Below are 21,597 nucleotides of genomic sequence, written 5' to 3' on the forward strand. Positions count from 1 at the left end.
ATAACAATCCCGTTATCTTATCCGTATTCGTATCCTCTCTCACCTCCTCGAAATAATGGTTTTATGCTAACAACTCACGGAATCTCTGCATTTGCAAGTGATCGTTCATATCCAATGTCCTCACATTGTGCCTGGCATTGTAGACTTGACATATGCTAGATAGGTTATTAGGAAACCTATGTCTGATGGACTTCAAAACTTCTTAAGGCTTAACTCCATTTTGATTCATCTCTGACAAGAACTCGAATTGTGGAATGGTCAGTCGAGTAGCAAATGCATGTCCTTCAAGGGTTTTCGCCAATGGATGGTTGTGAACACCATTAAGAACGACAATTTTCCAACTATCGACAGTGCCGCGTTGGAAAATACATCTTAACTTAAATGGACATCCACGTTTCTTGGTTCCCGTATTTCTCTTATTAGCCTTCTCTACTTTTTTGTGTGAACGATACACGCCCGAACTCTCGCAAGCTAAATCCAGCCTTGGTACTCGTTTCCCATTAGCATTCTGCGACTTCCCAATTACCACAACCACATTACATTGTTTTCCCCGAGCAGTTACCCAACCAATTACGTCATTACATGTATGAAATACCTAAAGATATGAAAGAAAACAACAATCAATAAACTAATATAATTTCATTTAGAAAATAAAAACAAGTGAAAACAATGCCTACTATGTACCTCTTCCGTAGTAAATATTTCTGTTGTATCCATTAAAAGTGGTTGAACATCATCCACGTCATTCAAGTTTCTAGAGTTCTCGAAACACACCGAAGGATCCTAAATGAAGAACAGTTGTTAATTGATGTTTGGCTTAAGTACCAAATGCCACAAACACACCGTTTACCACTATTTGTGTTTTTCTATGTTCAAGTCTTAAAATGACATGGCCACACCGTTAGAGATTCCAAAAAACAGAACTTCATATTTTTTCAAAGTTCAAATCCCAAACGACATGGACACACCGTTTAGACTGAGTCCCAAACGGTGTAGCCAAGTCGTTTGGGACTTAGTCCAAACGGTGTGGCCACACCGGTCAAGAGGCCAAAAAACAGAACTTCATATTTTTCAAAGTTCAAATCCCAAACGACATGGACACATCGTTTGGACTGAGTCCCAAACGACTTGGCCATGTCGTTTGGGACTTAGTCCAAATGGTGTGGCCACACCGGTCAAGAGGCCAAAAAACAGAACTTCATATTTTTCAAAGTTCAAATCCTAAACGACATGGCCACACCGTTTGGACTGAGTCCCAAATGGTGTGGCCAAGTCGTTCGGGACTTAGTCCAAACAGTGTGACCACACCGGTAATTTTTTTTTTTCTAAGTCCAAATCCCAAACGATATGGCCACATCGTTTTGGACTCATTCCAGTCGGTGTGACCAGACCGTTTGGTGTGCAATATGAACGACATAGCCGGGTCGTTTAAGCCTTCGAATTTTCTCTTTCAATCCTATACATCACTGTACACATGAATAATTACTACATGTATAATTACTACATGCATAATTACTACATGCATAATTATGTTTAATTTAGATTTATTTTATTCTTATTAAATGCATCATCATCCATTCCTCTATTTTCTTCACTTGGAACTTGTTCTACATTTTCTTCTTGAATTGGGTCACTTGGAACTTGTTCTACATTTTCTTCTTGAATAGGATCACTTGGAACTTGTTCTATATTTTCTTCTTGAATGGGGTCATGATGCATTACATTTTCTTCTTCATCTTCATGTTCTAAAATGGGGTTGGGCCCTTCCATTAGTGTTTAGTGCTAATGTTAAGATATAATTTTCTTTAGGGTTTAAGGGTTTAAGGGTTTTGATGGTGGAAGAGAAGAGAATAGAAGAGAAGGGCTGAAAAGATTGCAACAAGTCAAATTCATTTTGGTTTGGGAGGTGCCCAACACAAAACAACTTTTGGAGCCAATTTTTTTTTTTTCGATATAAACCGACGTAGATTAGATAAAACCACCTAAAGTTGAACAGGATAACAGTTCTGAACAAGCATACACTTCGGAAGATCCGGCGGTAACACATTTGTAATAATTGTTTTTGTTTTTGGGTCAGCACAACACAATATGGGGTCCGGCGGTAACAAACACCTTACTTATTTGCGAACACCCCATTGAAATAACCCGAATTTGGACCCGGATCTTGCTGCTAGCTCAGGCCCATTTTATAACTGCAAAAGTACAACAGAATTAACAGAAAACACTGAACAAAATTATCATCACTCTCAACTCAAACCACAACCGCCCACTCCCTTAAACCCCCTTCAATAAATGGATTCCTTAAAAACAGCATTTCTCTCCACAACAACAACCCTCCATCCCATCCCTTCAAAACAACCCAAAAACCTCACTTCATACATATCATGCAACTCCATAACACCCGACCCATGGACTCTTTCTGACGGAAACAACAGCTACAAGAAACAGAAAAAGAAACCGCTTTCGGACGACAACGCACGTCGAATAATCAAGGGCAAAGCTAAATACCTTAGTGTACTGAGGAGAAACCAAGGGTCACATGCACAAACACCGAAATGGATTCAGAGAAGTCCTGAACAAATGGTGCAGTATTTGAAAGATGATAGAGATGGCCATTTGTATGGGAAACATGTGGTTGCCGCGATACGGATTGTTAGGAATTTGGCTACTAAAACTCAAGGGTCGTATAATATGAGAGAGGTTATGGCTTCTTTTGTTACTAAGCTTACTTTTAAGGAAATGTGTATTGTGTTGAAGGAGCAGAAGGGGTGGCGTCAGGTTCAGGATTTTTTCAGTTGGATGAAATTGCAGGTATAATTATTTCTCAATTCAATTGAGCTTTCAATTCAGAAGTGTCTTAATTAAAGTGTTATACCAAGTACAGCCTTTAATTACAGTCGTTTTAATTACTTTGTTTGATTGTCATCTGATCACTAGGGCCTAAAATTTGAATTCAGGTGTTTCTTGTTATGTTGGGTCCGTTTAATTATAGTTACGGCCTGATTGTGTTAGATATAACTTAACAAGAGGCTTAGAGAAACATCCACCACTCCTAGTTATAAAATATAGGCAATCCTTTACATTACAATAGTGTCACACTACATACAAACTCGCGAAGCCTCAAGTCTCTAATTGAGATGACACCCCTAGACCAATCATAATTGGGAGATGATTTATGAGTTCCTTAGAGTGTGCCACCTCATTGTGACATTTGCTGAAAGGTTTTCCTTTTTCACATTGAGTTTGTTATTCCATACAGATCATAGCTTTTGTCATTTTTGTAAAGATGTTTTTATTGGACTTCAAATTTGGTGGAAGAAATTCATGAAATATGAGAGTCTAAGTTAAGTTGGTATCTGCTGGATGTTACTCCATACAGACATATAATCTTACATGCATACTGAAGTACATTATTAAACTGTTAAAGGATAGTGCTTACCTGAATGCAGCTTCAATATCAGCCCAGTGTAGTTGTCTATACTATAGTTCTACGCATATATGGTCAAGTTGGAAAGATCAAGCTTGCTGAACAGACCTTCTTGGAGATGCTTGAAGCTGGGTGTGAACCAGATGAAGTTGCTTGTGGGACCATGCTGTGTGCCTATGCTAGATGGGGACGCCATAAAGCTATGCTGTCTTTCTATTCTGCAGTGCAAGACCGGAGGATTGTACCCTCTATTGCAGTTTTCAATTTTATGATTTCCTCTTTGCAAAAGAAATCACATCATAAAAAGGTTATCTTTTTGTGGAGGCACATGACAGATGCAGGTGTGGTCCCTAACCATTTTACGTATACAATAGTGATTTGCTCGTATGCTAAAGAGGGTCTTCTCAAGAATGCATTTGAGGTGTTCAATGATATGAGGAAATCTCAATTCATCCCTGAGGAGGTAACTTATAGCCTTCTGATCAACTTAAGTGCCAAACAAGGCAATTGGGATAAGTCGCTGAACCTTTACGAGGAAATGAGATGTCAGGGGATCATTCCAAGTAACTACACTTGTGCTACACTCTTAATGTTACATTACAGGAACAGAGATTATCAAAAAGCCCTTCAGCTATTGTCAGAGATGGATAAAATTAAAATTGCTGCAGATGAAGTTATCTATGGTATAATCATTAGGATATATGGCAAACTTGGTTTATATGACGATGCACAGAAAACTTTCGAAGACATTGAGAAGTTAGGACTTCTTAATGATGAGAAAACATACGTAGCAATGGCACAGGTTCATCTGAATGCCGGGAGCATTGAAAAGGCTCTAAGTGTTCTCGAACTCATGAGGTCTAGAAACATTTGGTACTCAAGATTTGCATATATAGTCTTGCTCCAGTGTTATTCTATGAAGGAAGATGTGGCATCTGCTGAAGTTACATTCCAGGCTTTATCGAAGACTGGACTTCCTGATGCAGCTTCCTGCAAAGACATGCTCAACTTGTATGCAAGACTGGGTCTTCTTGAGAAGGCCAATGCTTTCATTGTCCGGATGAGGAAAGATTTGGTACAGTTTGATGAAGAGCTTTACATGAGTGTTATGAAGCTATATTGCAACGAGGGTATGTTAAAGGATGCTGAAGAATTAACAGAAGAGATGAGGAAAACTGCGTCTTTTAAGGATAGCAAATTCTTACAAACATTATTGATGGCTAAACATGGAGAATCTAGGATTATTGTGAATGCTGACGAATCATTAGCTGCAAGTAAACAACCAGAAACTTTAGTGTTGGCAAAAGCTGATAATGTGGGGAATGCAGTAAACCAACCCAACATTATGGCTCTCAAAATGTTGCTTAGTCTGTACATGGAAAATGGTGATGATGGCAAGACTAACCATATTGTGAAGATTTTGTTGCAGAGTGCCAGTGGTTTGTCTGAAGCCAGCCAACTCATCAGAAAATTCGTTTCAGAAGGCAAGAAACTTACATTTTATATATATATATATATATATATTTGTCGTTTAATAATAAAATAGTGGAAAAGGAGGAGGAGAAGAAGAGAAGGGAGGTCTCATTTTCTTATTATTAAAAAGTAGGTATTACATAGTCTTATATACCTTGAATAAACCCTAGACGACATAAAGGACATAACTACCCTTAACAATAAACTAATATCACTAACAATATTAAAAAAACATCTTAAAAATAAAAGAGACAGAGAAACAATTTACAGAGGGTAAAGTTATTCTTATTCCAGTGCATAGTATGGGTCAGACCACCTCTACTCTAGCCATTGAATTGCAAGTGGTGTGCAGTATCTTTTGGTCGCAACTGCTTTTTGTTTGCTCAGATGATTAATCACATTAAGGAATTCTCTTAACACACTAATGTTTGATTTTAAGGTTGCTAGCATACTGCACACATATATCTGTCGCTTTAGTCTGCTGCCTCATTTCTTCCTTGTAGATTGTTTCACTCCTCTTGGACCCTAAAGAACCTAACTAAATATCTTCCAGGTTAAGGTGTCCTTAACTAACCTGAAACTGGTGAACTCTAAAGAGTGAAAGTGATTAGCATGCTTAACATTCAGTAATTTAGTTGGCTGTATGCCTGTATGTGTTATATGTTTTATCCACAAGCAGACCGAGTTCTTGTTATAGTGGGAGGGCGTGATTAAAAATTAAAAAGTGTTCCCTTATTCATTGCGAGATTGGGGAATATTTTGTACCAGGTGACTTGATTTTTGTGGGTGTGAGTGTCTTCTAGGCGCAACCAACAGCAACTAAGCCACCTTCGCTTGGAAAGTCGACATTTTTTATATCTATAGCCGATCTGTAGATACAGGGCCTCTGAAGAGCTGCCAAACACAGAAGGAATGGATCTAAACATGATTACTATCGTTTAGGGATAGCGTGATAGCACATTTCTCGAGCACGATACTAAACTAGAGCTCCAACTATTATATATATAATAGCATAGAGGTAATCGAATCGTGACACCCATGATCTTGACAGGAAGAAGAAAGATTACGCCAAGTTTTTTTTAGGAACAAGGCCATCCGAATCTAGCTGCAAGCCCCGTGTCTCTAAACTCGTGGCTTATTCCGTGCTTGATATGTTCACTCACCTTCCTTATAACGTAGTATATATATCTACAGAATGAGTAAGATGAGTTTTTGGCAATTCCTCTTCTTTCTTTTGCTGCTAATCTCACATTGAGAGCAGCGTGAGTAGGGGTGTCCATCTTGCCCGAAATCCGCCCAAACCCGAACAAAATACCCGCACTGAACCCTGCCCGAACCCGACAAAACCTGAATCCGAACCCAAACCGAAATACATAGGTTAGGGTTTGGTCACACTCTCTAAACCCGGACCGACCCGAGCTCGACCCAATAATTTAGCCCTAAACCTATTAAAAGGGCTAAAAAACCCAAAATCGAACCCCAAATCCAATTTCAATTGCATACTACTAATCTCATATAAAAGAATGAGTTAGTTAAATATTTGGATTATGATCTCATTCATATTTACAATGATGAGTTATTTAATATATTGGATTATGAAAAAATTTATGTCGAGATTTTCAATTTTTTCAGTAATTGCATGTGATCATATGTCTATAGTTCATTCCGAGTCAATCTATTTTTAAATCATGTCAAATAATTATGTCTGAGTATAGGTGATAATTACTTCCAAGTTCATTAGAAGTTTTACTTTGTTTGAAGGATTGGTGGATAGCCGAAGAAGGAATAAAATATAGATATATATTTCAAATAAAATTTCTTATTGTTTTTTTTCTTCATTTATACCGGGCTTTATCCTACCCGAACCCGAACCCGATGGGTACCCGAAATATAGGGTTAGGGTAGGGTTTGGTCACACTTCTCAACAAAATACCCGACTCTGAACCCAACCCGCTGAAAACCGGTCCAGGTTCAGGTAACCCAATACCCGTTCAAAACCCGAAAAGTCGGGTTCGGGCCGGGTTGGGTACCCGTTTGGACATCCCTAAGCGTGAGATAAGAGACTAACTTTCGGACCATGTAACATACTGAACAATCTCACATCAATTCCTCGTCAAACGAAACACGTACGATACTGGATATGCTACAAGAGACTTTGTCAATAAGCTGGATATCCTAACCATTGGTTAGGCATCCTCTTCATGCCTCTACACAACTTTATTTCTCCATTGGATCCTGAAAAGGAGGTTTCGTAGTTAACACTCTTGAGTGAAAAAAGGTCTATACTAACTTTGGAGCTATTTGATGTCCATTATGGCATGCCTTCTATTGATATTTTATTATTTTTCTACCTGTGCAAGTAATATTGTTAAACTATTAGATTGTAATTTAATGTTTCTTGAGGATTGACACTGATCCTCATTACAGGTAATGTAGCTAAAGCTCAATCTATCCATGAGCTAGTAATCAAGCTGGGTGACAGACCTACAGATGCAGCAAGTGCTTCCTTGATTACTTCATATGGGAGACTTCAGCAACTGAAACGAGCCCATGAAGTATTTTCCTCAGTGGCAGAATTTCTTACATCTTCGAAACCAATATATAAGTCTATGATTGATGCATATCTCAAGTGTGGAAAACCGGATGAGGCACTCATGCTATATAATGAAATGATCAAGAAAGGGATTAAAGTGGATGCCGTTACAATCAGTGTTCTTGTGAATGCTATGACTAGTTATGGTAAGTCTGTCGGATATTACAAAGAGACTCGTTACACCTTTATCATCTGTTTTCTCGTAGTAAAATAAATAATTTGACATGCACCCTCGTAGGCACTTCATCTTTAATATAGAGACCATATGTTATACACTTACAGGGATTATGGCACTATGAAATGTGAATCTGATTTATTATTGTGTTATTATTCACTTGACAGATTCTGTGGATAAAAATCATGAGGAATGAAGTGCCTCACCCATTATAAATTCCATTTAGCAACTACTAACACATTGGTAATTATCTGGTTAATGGGGCACCAGTGGACAACATTTATTAATGCTCTCGAAGGAAGCATTGTCCTCATTCCTTATCACCCAAGGCATATTGGGTAGCGAATCATCTTTCATAGGCGATTAAGTGGATGCTATTCTATTTATTATATTGGCGATAAGTTCTTGATTAAGCATCGAATACTCGCTAATTGCTAATCTGCCAACCTGCTTTCCCAATTAATCCTCAATCTTAACCTGAGATTAAACTCCCCAACTACCGGCCGATTTGCTGACTAATCCTAACTTTGACTTGACTGAGTCGCAGATTAGTCTTGATTTTATTTTATTTTTCGCCCTCTTTACTGATAAACATACATGTTCAAGAAAGTGATGGAATGTTGTATATTATAACATTGTTGTGCTCTTTGGATTTTTTTAGTTGTAGGTTATTTTGCCCATGCAATAATTGTACTTAAAACCTCTGTGCGGGTACTTCATATGTTCTGCCGTGTCCTGTGTCCGACACTCCCGTTTCGGTGTGTTCAACACAGGCACACAACTCAGATACTACACCTACACTTCTAAATGAAGAAGGGTGGAGGGTAATGTATCTTTTATGAGATATGACCCAAAGAAACATAAAACATTAGAATTGAAATTCTGTAACTACATAATTTTACTTGATCTTTTCTATAACCTTATTGTCAATTAGTTTTTGTAATAAAAAAAATTTAAATTTAAATAGATATTAGCCGTGTCCACGAATTTGATTTTTTAGACCGTGTCGTGTCCGTATCTCTATAGCGGTGTCTCTGTACCCAAGTGAAACTATGTTTTTGCCCCTTAGAAATGAAACTTCACTTTTGCATCTCTGCTCTTCCTATCTGGTATGATATTTTCTATATATCTCGAATCTATGCTTTTCTTAATTACTAATCATATTACATATGTATGTTACCTAGCAGAAAGGGGAAAGTGCCCAACTAATCCCAGGCCAATTAGGTGTAGTCGCTAGTTGCTACCGCCTAGCACTTTCCGATTTAATTGCTCAGTGGCTATGCAGTGAACGAAATCGAAGGATCTTTAGCATAAGAGTAAAGATTTTCTCCATAATTTATTGCTATCACATGGACATGTCATATTGTAAAAATAATCCATGTCGGATATGTATCCACATGTTTGTATCGGACACGACACAAACACATATTGTATGTGATATACCTCAATTTTTGATAGTTCTCAATGTCTGACTCTTTGTTTCCGTGTCAGATACTGACATACGTATCCATGTCAATGTAACTTAGATTTATTGTATTCCAAAGAAACCTTGTTTGATTGGTCGGGGTTTCACTACTTCGTTGGGGCACTATTTAATACAAAGTAATATTTGAGTTTGTTGTGGAAGACTGGAACTGATTTATTACTGGTTTGATTATACTTTTAGGTCCTTGCTACGGTAAATCTTCGGGTTGTATTGATTCTTGTATGAAGTAAAAAGTAACATATATTACTGTACCACCACATCATCATTATTATGTTAATTGGATAGGAATGGGATCCGCCGCTTTAATTCTCTTTCTCCACTTTTTTCTACTACAAGTCATCTAGACCACATTGTTCCTTATACATTTGTGCACTTGTATAGTTGTATAACAGTTTGGGGAGTCACGTGAATAAAAAGAGAAGAATAGAGTGGGGCTATTAAGATTTGTATGTATTGCATCTTGCTTTGGTTTTTCTTCTGTGTTTTCTAATCGCTGATTGCTCAACTCCAGGTAAACAGCAAGAATCAGAGAACATTATTCGGAAAAGTTTTCAGGAAAAGCATGAGCTTGATACTGTTGCATACAATACCTTCATTAAAGCTATGCTAGAAGCAGGTCAATTGAGGGTCTTTTCTTTATAATGTTTAATTTGGATAAGAAAGCTTGGAATCACATGGTTGATATCATGCTAATGTTGCAGGTAAATTGAATTTCGCATCCAGAATTTATGAACAGATGCTCACTTCAGAAGTTGTTCCATCAATTCAGACTTACAGCACCATGATTAGGTAAGAATTGTTCCAAATTAACATGCTGTTATTCTTTATATCAAAACTGCAAATAGATTTTGTTTATGGAGGAATAGCATTTTGCTCTGTTCTGACAAGTTATTGCTTTCTTTACTATTGATGCATGCAGTGTGTATGGCCGAGGCCACAAGTTAACTAAAGCTATTGAGATGTTCAATCTGGTGAGCAGCTCGGATGTGTCCATGGATGAGAAGGCATATACTACCATGATTAGCTATTATGGGAAAGCTGGTAATGAGCTATGGGAAAAGATTTTTAATTTCTTATATTTCAACCATATAGAGTTCACTTCTTTTTTTACTTAATGAAATGCCGTATATTCAGACACTACAAAACTTATTAATTACTGAAGCTACCTTCAAATCGATATGTAATATGGATATAGTTTTGACTGAAGATTTGGCTCAAGTTGTATGGTTAAATGTATTGAGCATTAAGATTCACAACCATTTAGAAAGCTCCAGTCTATACTGAATTTGAATCCAGAGTAGGATATATTTTAAGCTTACAAATGTCTCTGTTATGATATATGTTATGTATTATACCTGTATATATATTAATATATGATACCCAAAACATTTCAAGTGGGTGCAGTATTGTGGTGGGACACTTTGTTTTTTTGATGTAAAATGGTGCGCCCACGCCGTGTAGAGCCATATCACCCTGTTAGTGGCTATCATAGCCCTCAGTAGCTTCTTACTTGTCTATGGTTTCCAAGTATATTATCTATTGTGAACATCCGTTTTCTGACATATCTCTAATTTTGTCTTATGCCATTCCAGGTAGGAGTCAAGAGGCTTCCCTTTTGTTCATCAAGATGCGGGAAGAAGGAATAAGACCTGGAAAGGTATACAAACTGCAGTTGTGGAAATGGTTATGTTGATGTTCTGATAATAAAGATCGAAGTGCCTTTGTGCTGAAAACTTTTTTGACGGGGAGGGTCATGTCATTAGGCTATCAATCACACACACAAGGAGACACGCTCGTGCACACACTCTTAGTAGGAAAAAGAAGGAAAAGCAAAATAGAGCATAAAGAGACACAGACACACTTACGAAAGAAGGAAAAGAGGGAACAAGCTAATACATTAATTCATTTACAACAAGTGTACATTTAAATCCCCTTCTCCATTTGAGTCACATATCAGATTTGCGAAGACGATTAACTCCAAATTTGCCAAGACGATTACCTCCAGATTTGCCCATTCACTGAAAAATTTATTGTTTTGGTTCTTCAACTAGTGCAAATTGCTTACACCAACGTGGTACAATGCAGGTTACCTACAATATTATGATGAATATGTATGCTAGTGTGGCACTTGATGATGAAGCAGAGAAGCTTCTTCAAGCAATGGAAAAGGACGGTTGCTCTCCTGATTCCTTTACTTACCAAGCACTTATTCGCGCGTATACAGTGAGCCAGAAGTTCTTGAAAGCTGAGGAAACTATCATTGCAATGCAAAAAAAAGGGCTGTGCCCTTCCATTGCTCATTTTGGTTACCTCTTATCAGCTTACGCTAAACACGGATTGATGAAAGATGCTGAAAGGATTTACGGAGAACTAACTAGAGCTGCTTTGTTTCCTGACCTAGAATGTCATTGCAGCATGTTGAGGGGTTATATGGATTATGGGCATGTTGAGGAAGCGATCTCACTCTTTGAGCATGTTTCCGAGTCTGTTCAACCAGATAGATATCTTCTGAGTTCTGCTGTTCATCTCTACAGGTTTGCTGGTGATGAACTTAAAGCAAGTTCCATTCTAGATTACATGAATAGATTGGGAATCCCATTCCTGAATACACTGGAAATTGGATCCAAGATGATAGCTTCCTGAGATTTCTAGGACATGTTTTTGGGATCTTGGAAGATTTGTTGCAAGAAGTCAAAGATAACATCATGGACAAATGACTGAAGTCAAAGATAAATTCATGGGGAAATGACTGAAGTTCATACTAAGGTAATATGGAAAAGATAGCTCATGTTAGCAATGCTCTTCTCTTACTCTATAGGGAAGTAACGGTGCATGGTATCAGCGTTTGTATAATTCGAAGGAAGCAACACAGCCAAGACAGATAATAGGAGCAGCAATAGAGCATTGTTCGTACGCTAAACCAATATGGCCAAAAAGCAACATTCATAAGGGGAAATAAACTACGCTTATTTGCCTTTAAGACACAATGAGCGCCTAAAGCCGTCATATAAAAACTCTAAGGCCGTTGTTCGCCTCAGCTGGAGACCTGCTATGGACATTATCAGAATAAAGAAAAAATATAAGAGAAAAAAGAACTGACTTTAGGAGCAAAAATTTCGCACAAGAGATTTCAGTGTTGGGGCTGTCTTTCACTCTCCACCTTGCGTTGGAGATTTCGAAGGCAAAATTGATTTCAGTTCGATTTTCGATTTGTAACTCTGATCTCTCTATTTGTGAAGTATTGGATTTCGTTTCGGGTTCTCTCATCTCATCAATCTTCCACTCAATTACAATACAGGTATTCCCAAAGTTTGGTTTATTTATTATTATTTTTTTTTCGTGCAAAATTCAATTGTCTGTGCTTGTAGTGAGCCGTTGAGGGGAAGACCTCAATTTTGATTTTCGTTATTAATATTTCAATTTCATTATATACCCAATTTTCTACGTGGAATTTCAGGAAGTGGGTGTACGCCATAGCTTAATTGGCTATTTGTCCTAAAAGATTTCCTCAAAATTCTTTTCTTGTGTATGTATAACTTTTGGGTTTTACGAAATTAGGTGATAATTGAAGAAACTGCCGTACGGTCATCGATCTGAATTTGGTTGAGAAGGAGAAAATTTTGGCACATCCAACGGTAAAAGTTTTAGCAATTAAATTTTTACTTGGGGTTTTCTTTTGAAGTATAGAAATTTATGTGATTCCAACCCTGATCTGTTTGTAAACTGACTTTTCATTAGGATTTTATTGAACTTTCACCATGACTAAGTTATGGTCCCATATACAAACGAGCTATTAGTGATGTATCTTTGTCGCGGAAGCAAGAACAATAAATACACAATGTATAAAAATATCCAAAACTAGGGTTTAATGAATAAAAACGAATTTCATAAATTCAATCTAATAATAATAAATCAAGTCTGAAAATCTTAAGGTTTACATCTGCTTATATAGAGAATTAGTTAACAAATCCTAATCATAATAGAACTTGGAAAACTAAAATAGAAATTAGTCTAATTCTAATTAACTAAGGATTTAAAATAGAAATAAAATAAAAGATAAACTCTAGCTGTAGCATTATGCATGTACTGTGCACATGATAATCTATTGCGTCCTCGCATCAATCTCCCCAATTTGAGAAGAGCTCGTCCTCGAGATTAAGTCCTTGTACTTCTGGTAGAAAGTTGGATCCATGAGTTGAAATGCAGCATCAGAAATCCATGAATTTTCTGAGAATGGACGGTCACACCACTTCACCAAATAACGATCATAAGGACCGACGAAGTAAGTAGTAGTAGAAACATCAATGGTTTCAATCCGATCAGAATAGCGATGGCGAGGAACAACACTATATGATCTGGTGGGGAATAGGTGGAATACTATCGCCAACAAAAGGAGTGAGATCCATTTTACATTATGAGTCGCGAGATATAATGCGATCGGGAGGGAGGTCCAATTCATAAGCATTTTCTCCATGACAGGCGACAATGGGAAATAGGTCAAATCGTTGCATCATTAACTTGTGAGATGAAGGCCGATGTTCTTTTCTCAAATAAACCATCACCAAATCACCAACCTCGAAAGTCACCAAGCGTTTGTGTTTGTCTGCATTAGTCTTGTACACGGTATAAGATTTCTCCAAACGCTTCTTGACATCCTCATGAATAAGGTGAATCCGGGAAGCAAATTCCTCTGCAGATGCACAAACAGGAACAGTCGAAGGAATAAGAGCAAGATCAAGAACAGTAAGAGGAGTCATGCTAGTTACAATCATGAAAGGAGAAAGGCCCGTCTTAACGGTTGACAGAGTTATTATAAGCAAACTCTGCTTGTGCTAGAACAAACTCCCAAGATTTGAGATTATCATCAATCAAACACCTCAATAGGTCACCCAAACTACGATTTACAACCTCAGTCTGCCCATCAATCTGTGGGTGGAAAGCTGTAGAAAATTGGAGCTTACTCTTAAAAAGCTTCCATGATGTTTTCCAAAAATAGCTAGTAAACTTGACATATCTGTCAGAAGTGATAGTGCGAGACTGCGAGGTAAACCATGCAAACGAACTATCTCACGGAAGTATAAATGCAAGCAACACAATGCGGCATTTGTAAATGCGAGTCGCGAGGGAATGAAATGAGCCATCTTGGAGAAACGATCCACAACCACAAAAATAGAATCCTTTCTGTGTGTAGAACGTGGTAAACCCAACACAAAATCCATAGAGACATCAACCCAAGGTTTGTCGGGAATAGGAAGTGGAGTATACAAACCAGTATTAGTGTGCTTACCTTTCGCTGTTTGGCACACATAATATCGCTCAATAAACCGGTTAATATCTCTTCGCATAGTAGGCCAAAAGTACTTTTCCCTGATAGAGGCAGTGGTCTTTATGATCCCAAAGTGACCACTCAACCCCCCAACATACATTTCAAACATAATCTGATCACGGAGGGAATAAATAGGAATACAAAGCTGTGAACCCCAAAATATGAAACCATCATGGAGAAAAAATTCACCAGATACACCATGATAATTAACCAAGAAAATTGAAGATTTTTTTTTTCCGCAGTGAACAGTACTTGTGAACAGTATTTCTTGAAAAAAAAAAATTCCCAAAAATCGATTGGCTCTTGATACCAAATTTGATATATTTTTGTCGCGGAAGCAAGAACAATAGATACACAATGTATAAAAATACCCAAAACTAGGGTTTAATGAATAAAAACAAATTTCATAAATTCAATCTAATAATAAATCAAGTCTGAAAATCTTAAGGTTTACATCTGCTTATATAGATAACTAGTTAACAAATCCTAATTATAATAGAACTTGGGAAACTAAAATAGAAACTAGTCTAATTCTAATTAACTAAGGATTTAAAATAAAAATAGAATAAAATATAAACTCTAGCTGTAGCATTATGCATGTGCTGTGCACATGATAATCTATTGCGTCCTCGCATCAATTTGTCCTCAGACAAGATCTGGTGTGACGCTTTGATGAGCTCCATCGAGTGGTCTGTGAGACTGCGACTACAATGTCACGACATTGTTCCAGCCACTCCACATGTCCCATATCAGGCTAACATGTGAAAGATTGGAGGTTGCATCACAAAACCAATATGGTATATATCATAGCTGTATGATACGTATTAATGGATAAGGTATAGACGTGTTAGTTCTAACGTGTTATGAAGGAAAAAGTTGCTTCTGATATGGAATAATTAAGATAACAGCCATGGGTTTTTCACAAGAGGCTCAAGTACTCTGTCTTATTACTTATATAGTCAGTGAACAAGCTTTATTTGACTAATGGCTAGCTTAGATGTGTTCAATCTGATGGAGGGTGAGATTGCCTTCAGGTATTACTGGGCTACTTGATTGACATTTTTAACTACTATACTGTTATATGGGCTTGCGATAATTAGATCACTCTTCAACCAAAAGGAAGTAATTTGTCTCGCTTTTTGTTTCCATTTTTCATTAGCTCAATCAACACTATGAGTTATAACTTATAAGTCTCATTTTAACATCTTTGTGCTTCAACCTTATCATGTAAACACTATCATGAATTCTTCAATTGCAATTTTTAGAACCTCACTAGATATCTCATTGCAACATGATATCTTAGATCGCTGTTATGTTGAATCGGATTATATACCTCTCTACAGAAACTATGGTATAGGTCTTACCACATGGAGTCTACCAGCAACAGGAGTGCTCAATGGAAAGTACAACAAAGGAACTATACCACTTGATAGTTGTTTTGCTTTAGAAAATTATAAGGTAAGGTTCTCTGGCAGCTACTCTCAATTACAAAAAGTTCTGTTAGGTAGATGTAATTATTTAAATACTTATAACTATTGTTCATGGTCCTGCCAGCGTACATGTAATTATAGGTAGAACAATAAGTTATATATGTCTACAATCAATATAGTATCTGATTTGAAAAGTAACTTAGTACAGAAGGATTTAGTATTCATTATTTCGGCAATAATCTGCTTTAACACAATGAGAGCAATTTGATGTAATATGCACTAAAAACATATGAGAATTGATAGTAGGGAGAGATGAAACTGAACCAAGATAATGGCTGCCTACGTACTCAAGATATTTTCTCTAGGGATCAAGTTTCAACGTAGTTTGTTATTGTAAGAGAGAATAATTTTTTATATGAATTGGTAGAGAAAGTAGAGTCCTTGGATGACTTGTCTTGTTGAATGATTAAAGATTTGATTGAATAATGAACCTGGATATATTAATGAATAAACCAATTATTGGGCTTAACTGTTGGGCTGGCTTCACAGGCTTTATGAGCCATGAACCACATTGATTGAAATGCCAGAACAAGAGGAAATAGAATTGATAAGTGCTCAAAAAGTGCTATTTAACCCTCAATTATGCCTCTTGTTTAGCCATCTTAGTGGACTAATAGTGTTTGTAAGTTATGTTTTATGATTCTACAGGTCAAAGAGAGAGTTTTGTGGAATATTAGAGAAAAAAAGGGTAAAAGCGGAGACAATTCGAAACATTAAGGATCACATGGGAAGCCCGTGGACAATCATGGAGAAGGCCGAGGAATTGGAGCTATTAAATATCGCGACTTGGACCTATTTTAAAGCATATTTGGAAGCCCAAGGCCAAATGATTAGATTCGCATGGACCAAAGCCCTAAAAAGAAGATAGAAGGATAGAAGCGAGAAGAGACAAAATCGCCTAACGCTGTATGGGATGCATGGATCGGCGCCCGTGACGCATTGATGATCACGTCGAGATGATAAATAATAGGCCCGACGCATGGATCGACATTGTAGCCAATTTCTTCTCAATTTTGGAGACGAAGTTGGACTCTGAAAGAAGTCTATTTGTATTAGGAAACAAATGACGGTTTGGAATACTTCTAGAGCTCATTGTAACCTCTATAAATAGAGGACCTAAGTGCCTCATGTAATTGGCAGATTCACTTATATTCTTATCTCCAGAAATTGAGGCAGAGAGAGATTAATAATAAAAGATCAGTTTTAACTAGCTGAGTCTTAATAAATTAGTCTTTCTAGTATTATGTTTTTAGATTCTTCTTCTTCTCGTTTTTCTTCGTGTTTTTCCTTCTTTATGGAAGACTAATATTCTCTTTCAAGGGAGGAGATGAAGCCAGCGCTTAAGGTTTAATGATTCTTCTGGGTCATAGTGTTCTTTAATCATGTTAGTTTTTTATGTTTTTAGTTATTAGTTTTATTACTCACACCAGGGGATGGAAGTATAGAATAGGGTTTATGTTTTGCAATATTAATATCATGCTAGTGTTCTTTACTTTTCTTCTAGTAGTATAATTCTTTAGAGTTAAGGAAGTATTCTTTGTGTTGCCTTTGAAGGGTAACTCAGGGAGTGGCTGCCTAGGGGAACTATTCTTTGTGTTTGCCTTAAGTGGTGATTCATTGAATGGTCGCCCTATTAGGAAGTACTCCTTGATAATGCTCTTGGTAATACATTAAATGACTGTCCGAGCTTACATAAAAAGAAAGAAAATATTAATAGCATAAACATAGGAACAACCTTAAGTAGAGTTAATTGTTAACGATGTTTCCTCCAAGAGGGTATCGTCACTCGCTCGATTGCCTAATTGTAGTCTACTTATAAGAACAACCATGAAACAGAAGGTCATAGATTAAAAGTATTGGTGGAATCTAATCTCTTGAATTCCCTCTCTTATAAATTCTCAATAGTTTAGTTTAATTTAATTTAGTTTAGTTGAGTATTAGAATCTATAATCTCTACAATCATAGTTTTTATTCCCTTAAACCCCCTTTCCAGTCCTGTCCTTCACATAACATACACTTAAAACTGGAACGATACCCTACTCATCCTTTACTTATTGATGGATAATTAGGTTTTGATACGCTTCTGTTTTGTTCAATGATCATACACCATCTACATACACAAATATGGCTTGTCAAATGGCGCTGCTGTCGATTTAAGTTGTTTATGTTTAACATTTTCTTTCAAGATTAGAATTTTGGATCTTGAGGTAATTTTAGCCGCATCATCCATCCTTTTATAAAAGAAAGAAACTTGAAGGACATCTCGAAGACAAGATCTACCATCCAGGTTAGTCGAATCTTCATTCTTTTTATTGCTTTCTTAGTATAGTTGCATCGTAGTTTAGTTTTATTGCTTTCTAGTATAATTGCATGTAGGACCTTTTCAACAATTGCAGTTGTAAGCTAATACAACGAAACATCAAACTCTAGTGTTTCTTGTCTGAATCTTGACAAACGGACTATCTTCTGTGGGTAGTGGTACTTAAGCAATCCAAGTGATTCACCATAACCCTAGAAGAGACAACTTTAGACAACGAGCGAGAAGCCCAACCCAGTTGAAGGAAAGTAGTTTTACATTTTAGTATAACTTAGAATAATTGCATACTATTCAAGCATAGTAGGATAGTTTTTTGTTATTTTCGCATAGCATTTTCTAGTGTATGCCCCGTCGTCCATATCATCATCCAGTAAGAACACAACAGTGGACAAGGTTTAACAACCGACTCACAAAAATACTAGACGAGATTAATATAATGGCCACATGCAATGAGGGAGGTGTTTTGGACACCAATAAACCTGAAGCTATCCCACCCATGCAAGCACAACAGAGGAAGAAGCTGAGTGATTTCTATTCACCAATCATTGGAGACCCTTGTGATATTGTTTTTCCAGAGAGGCGAAGCTAACCCGGTTTGAACTTAGAGCATCGGTAATCTCTATGCTTCCAAAGTTCAATGGTTCGACAATGTTCAAATTTTATGTTCACATGAACAAATTTCTATCGATCCACCGGAACTTTCAAGAACCGAATATCGGGGATGAGAGTATCAAGTTAATTCTTTTTCCACTCTCACCGAAGGTAAAGCATCCGAATGGTTAATTCCGCCCGATCAATTCAATCAATGGTTGGGAGAAGTTGAGAACAAAGTTTATGAACAATTTACCTACCCTTTAGAAGAGCGGATGTCATGCCAGCAAGCCATCAACAATTTCAAAGGGAAGGTGGTGAAGAATATCATCAAATTTTGGGAGAAATTCAATAATCTGCTAGTCTCATGTCCACATCATGGTTATGATAAAGAGCACATTTGGCTCATTTTTTCTTCGAGGACTTTCTACTATGAACAAGCGGATGATACAATCAATGCATCAAGGTAAGTTTACATCGTTGGATGGAGAGGAAGCCTACAATTTTCTCAAGAATTTAGTGAAGACACTTAACATATGATAGATACTAGCAACGAGGGCGTAGCTAGAGTGGAGGGTCTTAGAACCAATTTGGCAACCAAATTAAAGAAGACCCAAATCAAGTGATGATATCAATTATGGCAAGCCTATCAACAGGACTTGAAACTCTGAACAAGAAGTTTGATCAGTTCTCCATGAATCCTCCAAAAGCAAACAATTTCCAAGCTAAACCTCAGCCAACCAAGCCTTGTTATGCCATTTGTGAGCTATGTTCTGATGAAGGCCACACCACTTAAGAGTGTTCGTACTACCTGGATACTAATGCAGAGGCATGTAGTATCAACTCTTTAGGATGAAATAACCAGTTCAATCATGGACAGAATTATTGGAAACCACAAAATACAAATCAGAGGAATTTTCCTCCAAGATTCTAAAATCAGTTAAATCAGTTCTAGAATAACCCGATCGGTTCAAAACCGCCAAAGAACCATACGTAAATCAACAGTCATACGGAACCCAAGAATACCAAGCCAACACAAAACGAGAGTTAGTACCGGATCTTATAAGTGGATATATTGCCCTACGCCTCGGTCGAGCAAAGCGGTTATCCCACATCCGGAAGAAGCTATCACCACCATTGTCGAAATAAAAGCGGACAAATCAAAGAACCCGAAGTTGGAGAGTAACTTTAGTGTCATTTGAGGCCGATAGGGCAAATCGTTCTTTGCCTTGGCGGAAAGATCGAAAGGAGCATTACCAAGCCCGGAGCCAACCGAAAGGAAGAGGTGTCCTGCGGGTAGATAACCTTGAGATTACTCATGAACAAGTTAATGTTGTTACCCTCGAGGTCGAGGGCAAGAAAGTTGATAACAAGATTGTCTATGAACCAGAAAAAAGATTATGAGAACTGAGGTAACTTATGTTCCACCATCCCACCCAGTTCTAACATTCCGGATATATCTAGTGTTGTGCCACCCATGAAATGCTTGTTGAGAAGTGAAGGAACTATTGTGGAAGTAAGTAAGAAGAAGCCATCACGAGTGACTCCACTTGTCCTCCCTTTTTCGATACCAAGCCAATCGAACCCGAAGAAGAGAACCGATATTAAAGAATCCGCCAAAGACCGTTTCCTTGAAACTAGTGAATACCGAGAAAGGATGACCGGTACAAGGAGATTTGCGATGTATTTCAGAATTTGCATATTAATATCCCATTTCGACCGCCATCAAGCAAGTTCCCTCGTATGCCAAGTTCGCGGAAAGATCTAGTGAAGAAGAAGACCAACATTTCGAAAGAAGCTTTTATCGCCAAAGATGTTCAAAATTACCTCTGAGAATCTAGCGGTCAGAAACCGAAAGATCCCGAAAGTCAATTGTTACATGCGAAGTGGAGATTCTTTGGAGGAACAAGCTTTATTAGATTTGGGTGCCAGTGTAAATCTTCTACCATATTTTGTCTACGAGAAGTTAGGCTTGAAGGATCTTAAACCGACTGATGTTACTTTACAGTTGGTAGATAGATCAGTAAAGATACCTAAAGGAATCATTGAAGACGTCATAGTCAAGATCGAAGATTTCTATTATCCAATTGATTTCATAGTACTCGACACAACACCTACATCTGGTAGGGAGATACCAATCATTCTAGGCAGACCATTCTTGGCCACTGCAAATGCACTCATCAATTGTCGAAACGGTAATATGACGTTATCCTTTGGTAATATGAGAGTCGAAACCAATATTTTCCATACGTTAGAGCAACCACAGGAGGTGTGTGTTGTGAACGAGGTATGCATGATTGAAACATTAGCACAGGATTATCTGACTCATTCATATCCTGCTGACGAGTTGTTGAAAGCTCTAACAGACTTAGACTGTGAGGAACTTAATGTCGAGGCAATCAATGCGATTTTGGATTCATCACCTGTCATGGATGACAGTAAGTTCAGAGAAAAGTTTGAATCGCCTATGCCTGATGGACCATCTAAAGAGCTTAGAAAGGAGCCGCCTAAGCTAGAATTGAAGCCTTTGCCGTCTACACTCAAGTATGTTTTCTTGGGAGATTTGGGAACCTACCCAAAGAGTCATTGCATCGATTTGAGTGAGGAGCGGGAATCCGTGTTAGTAGCACTTTTAAAGGAATACAAGTCAGCCATAGGTTGGACAATTGATGATATCAAGGGGATCAACCCTATGATAGTTCAACATAGGATTCATTTG

The 21,597-nt window shown here is 37.5% G+C and overlaps 1 protein-coding gene across 3 annotated transcripts; it reads left to right on the forward strand.

Annotated features, from left to right (window-relative positions):
- The first annotated feature begins 2,213 nt into the window (after positions 1 to 2,213).
- On the forward strand, positions 2,214 to 17,211 carry EMB976 (Tetratricopeptide repeat (TPR)-like superfamily protein). 3 transcript variants are annotated; one of them, XM_086605263.1, is made up of 11 exons: positions 2,214 to 2,811; positions 3,450 to 4,911; positions 7,328 to 7,639; positions 9,666 to 9,770; positions 9,856 to 9,943; positions 10,074 to 10,195; positions 10,747 to 10,811; positions 11,240 to 12,452; positions 12,713 to 12,789; positions 15,784 to 15,938; positions 16,619 to 17,211. In XM_086605263.1, exons 1-8 carry the CDS (start codon positions 2,293 to 2,295, stop codon positions 11,795 to 11,797), a joined length of 3,231 nt encoding a protein of 1,076 aa, XP_086461389.1. In that variant the 5' UTR covers positions 2,214 to 2,292; the 3' UTR covers positions 11,798 to 12,452; positions 12,713 to 12,789; positions 15,784 to 15,938; positions 16,619 to 17,211. The 3 variants fall into 3 exon arrangements, with proteins under 3 accessions (XP_086461389.1, XP_086461385.1, XP_086461394.1); XM_086605259.1 differs by having other exon boundaries at positions 15,824 to 15,938; XM_086605268.1 differs by lacking the exons at positions 12,713 to 12,789; positions 15,784 to 15,938; positions 16,619 to 17,211 and having other exon boundaries at positions 2,708 to 2,811; positions 3,433 to 4,911; positions 11,240 to 12,448.
- The last annotated feature ends 4,386 nt before the right edge of the window (positions 17,212 to 21,597 follow it).

Source organism: Coptis chinensis, chromosome 1, assembly GCF_015680905.1.
Source record: "Coptis chinensis isolate HL-2020 chromosome 1, ASM1568090v1, whole genome shotgun sequence".
NCBI classification, from domain to species: domain Eukaryota; kingdom Viridiplantae; phylum Streptophyta; class Magnoliopsida; order Ranunculales; family Ranunculaceae; genus Coptis; species Coptis chinensis.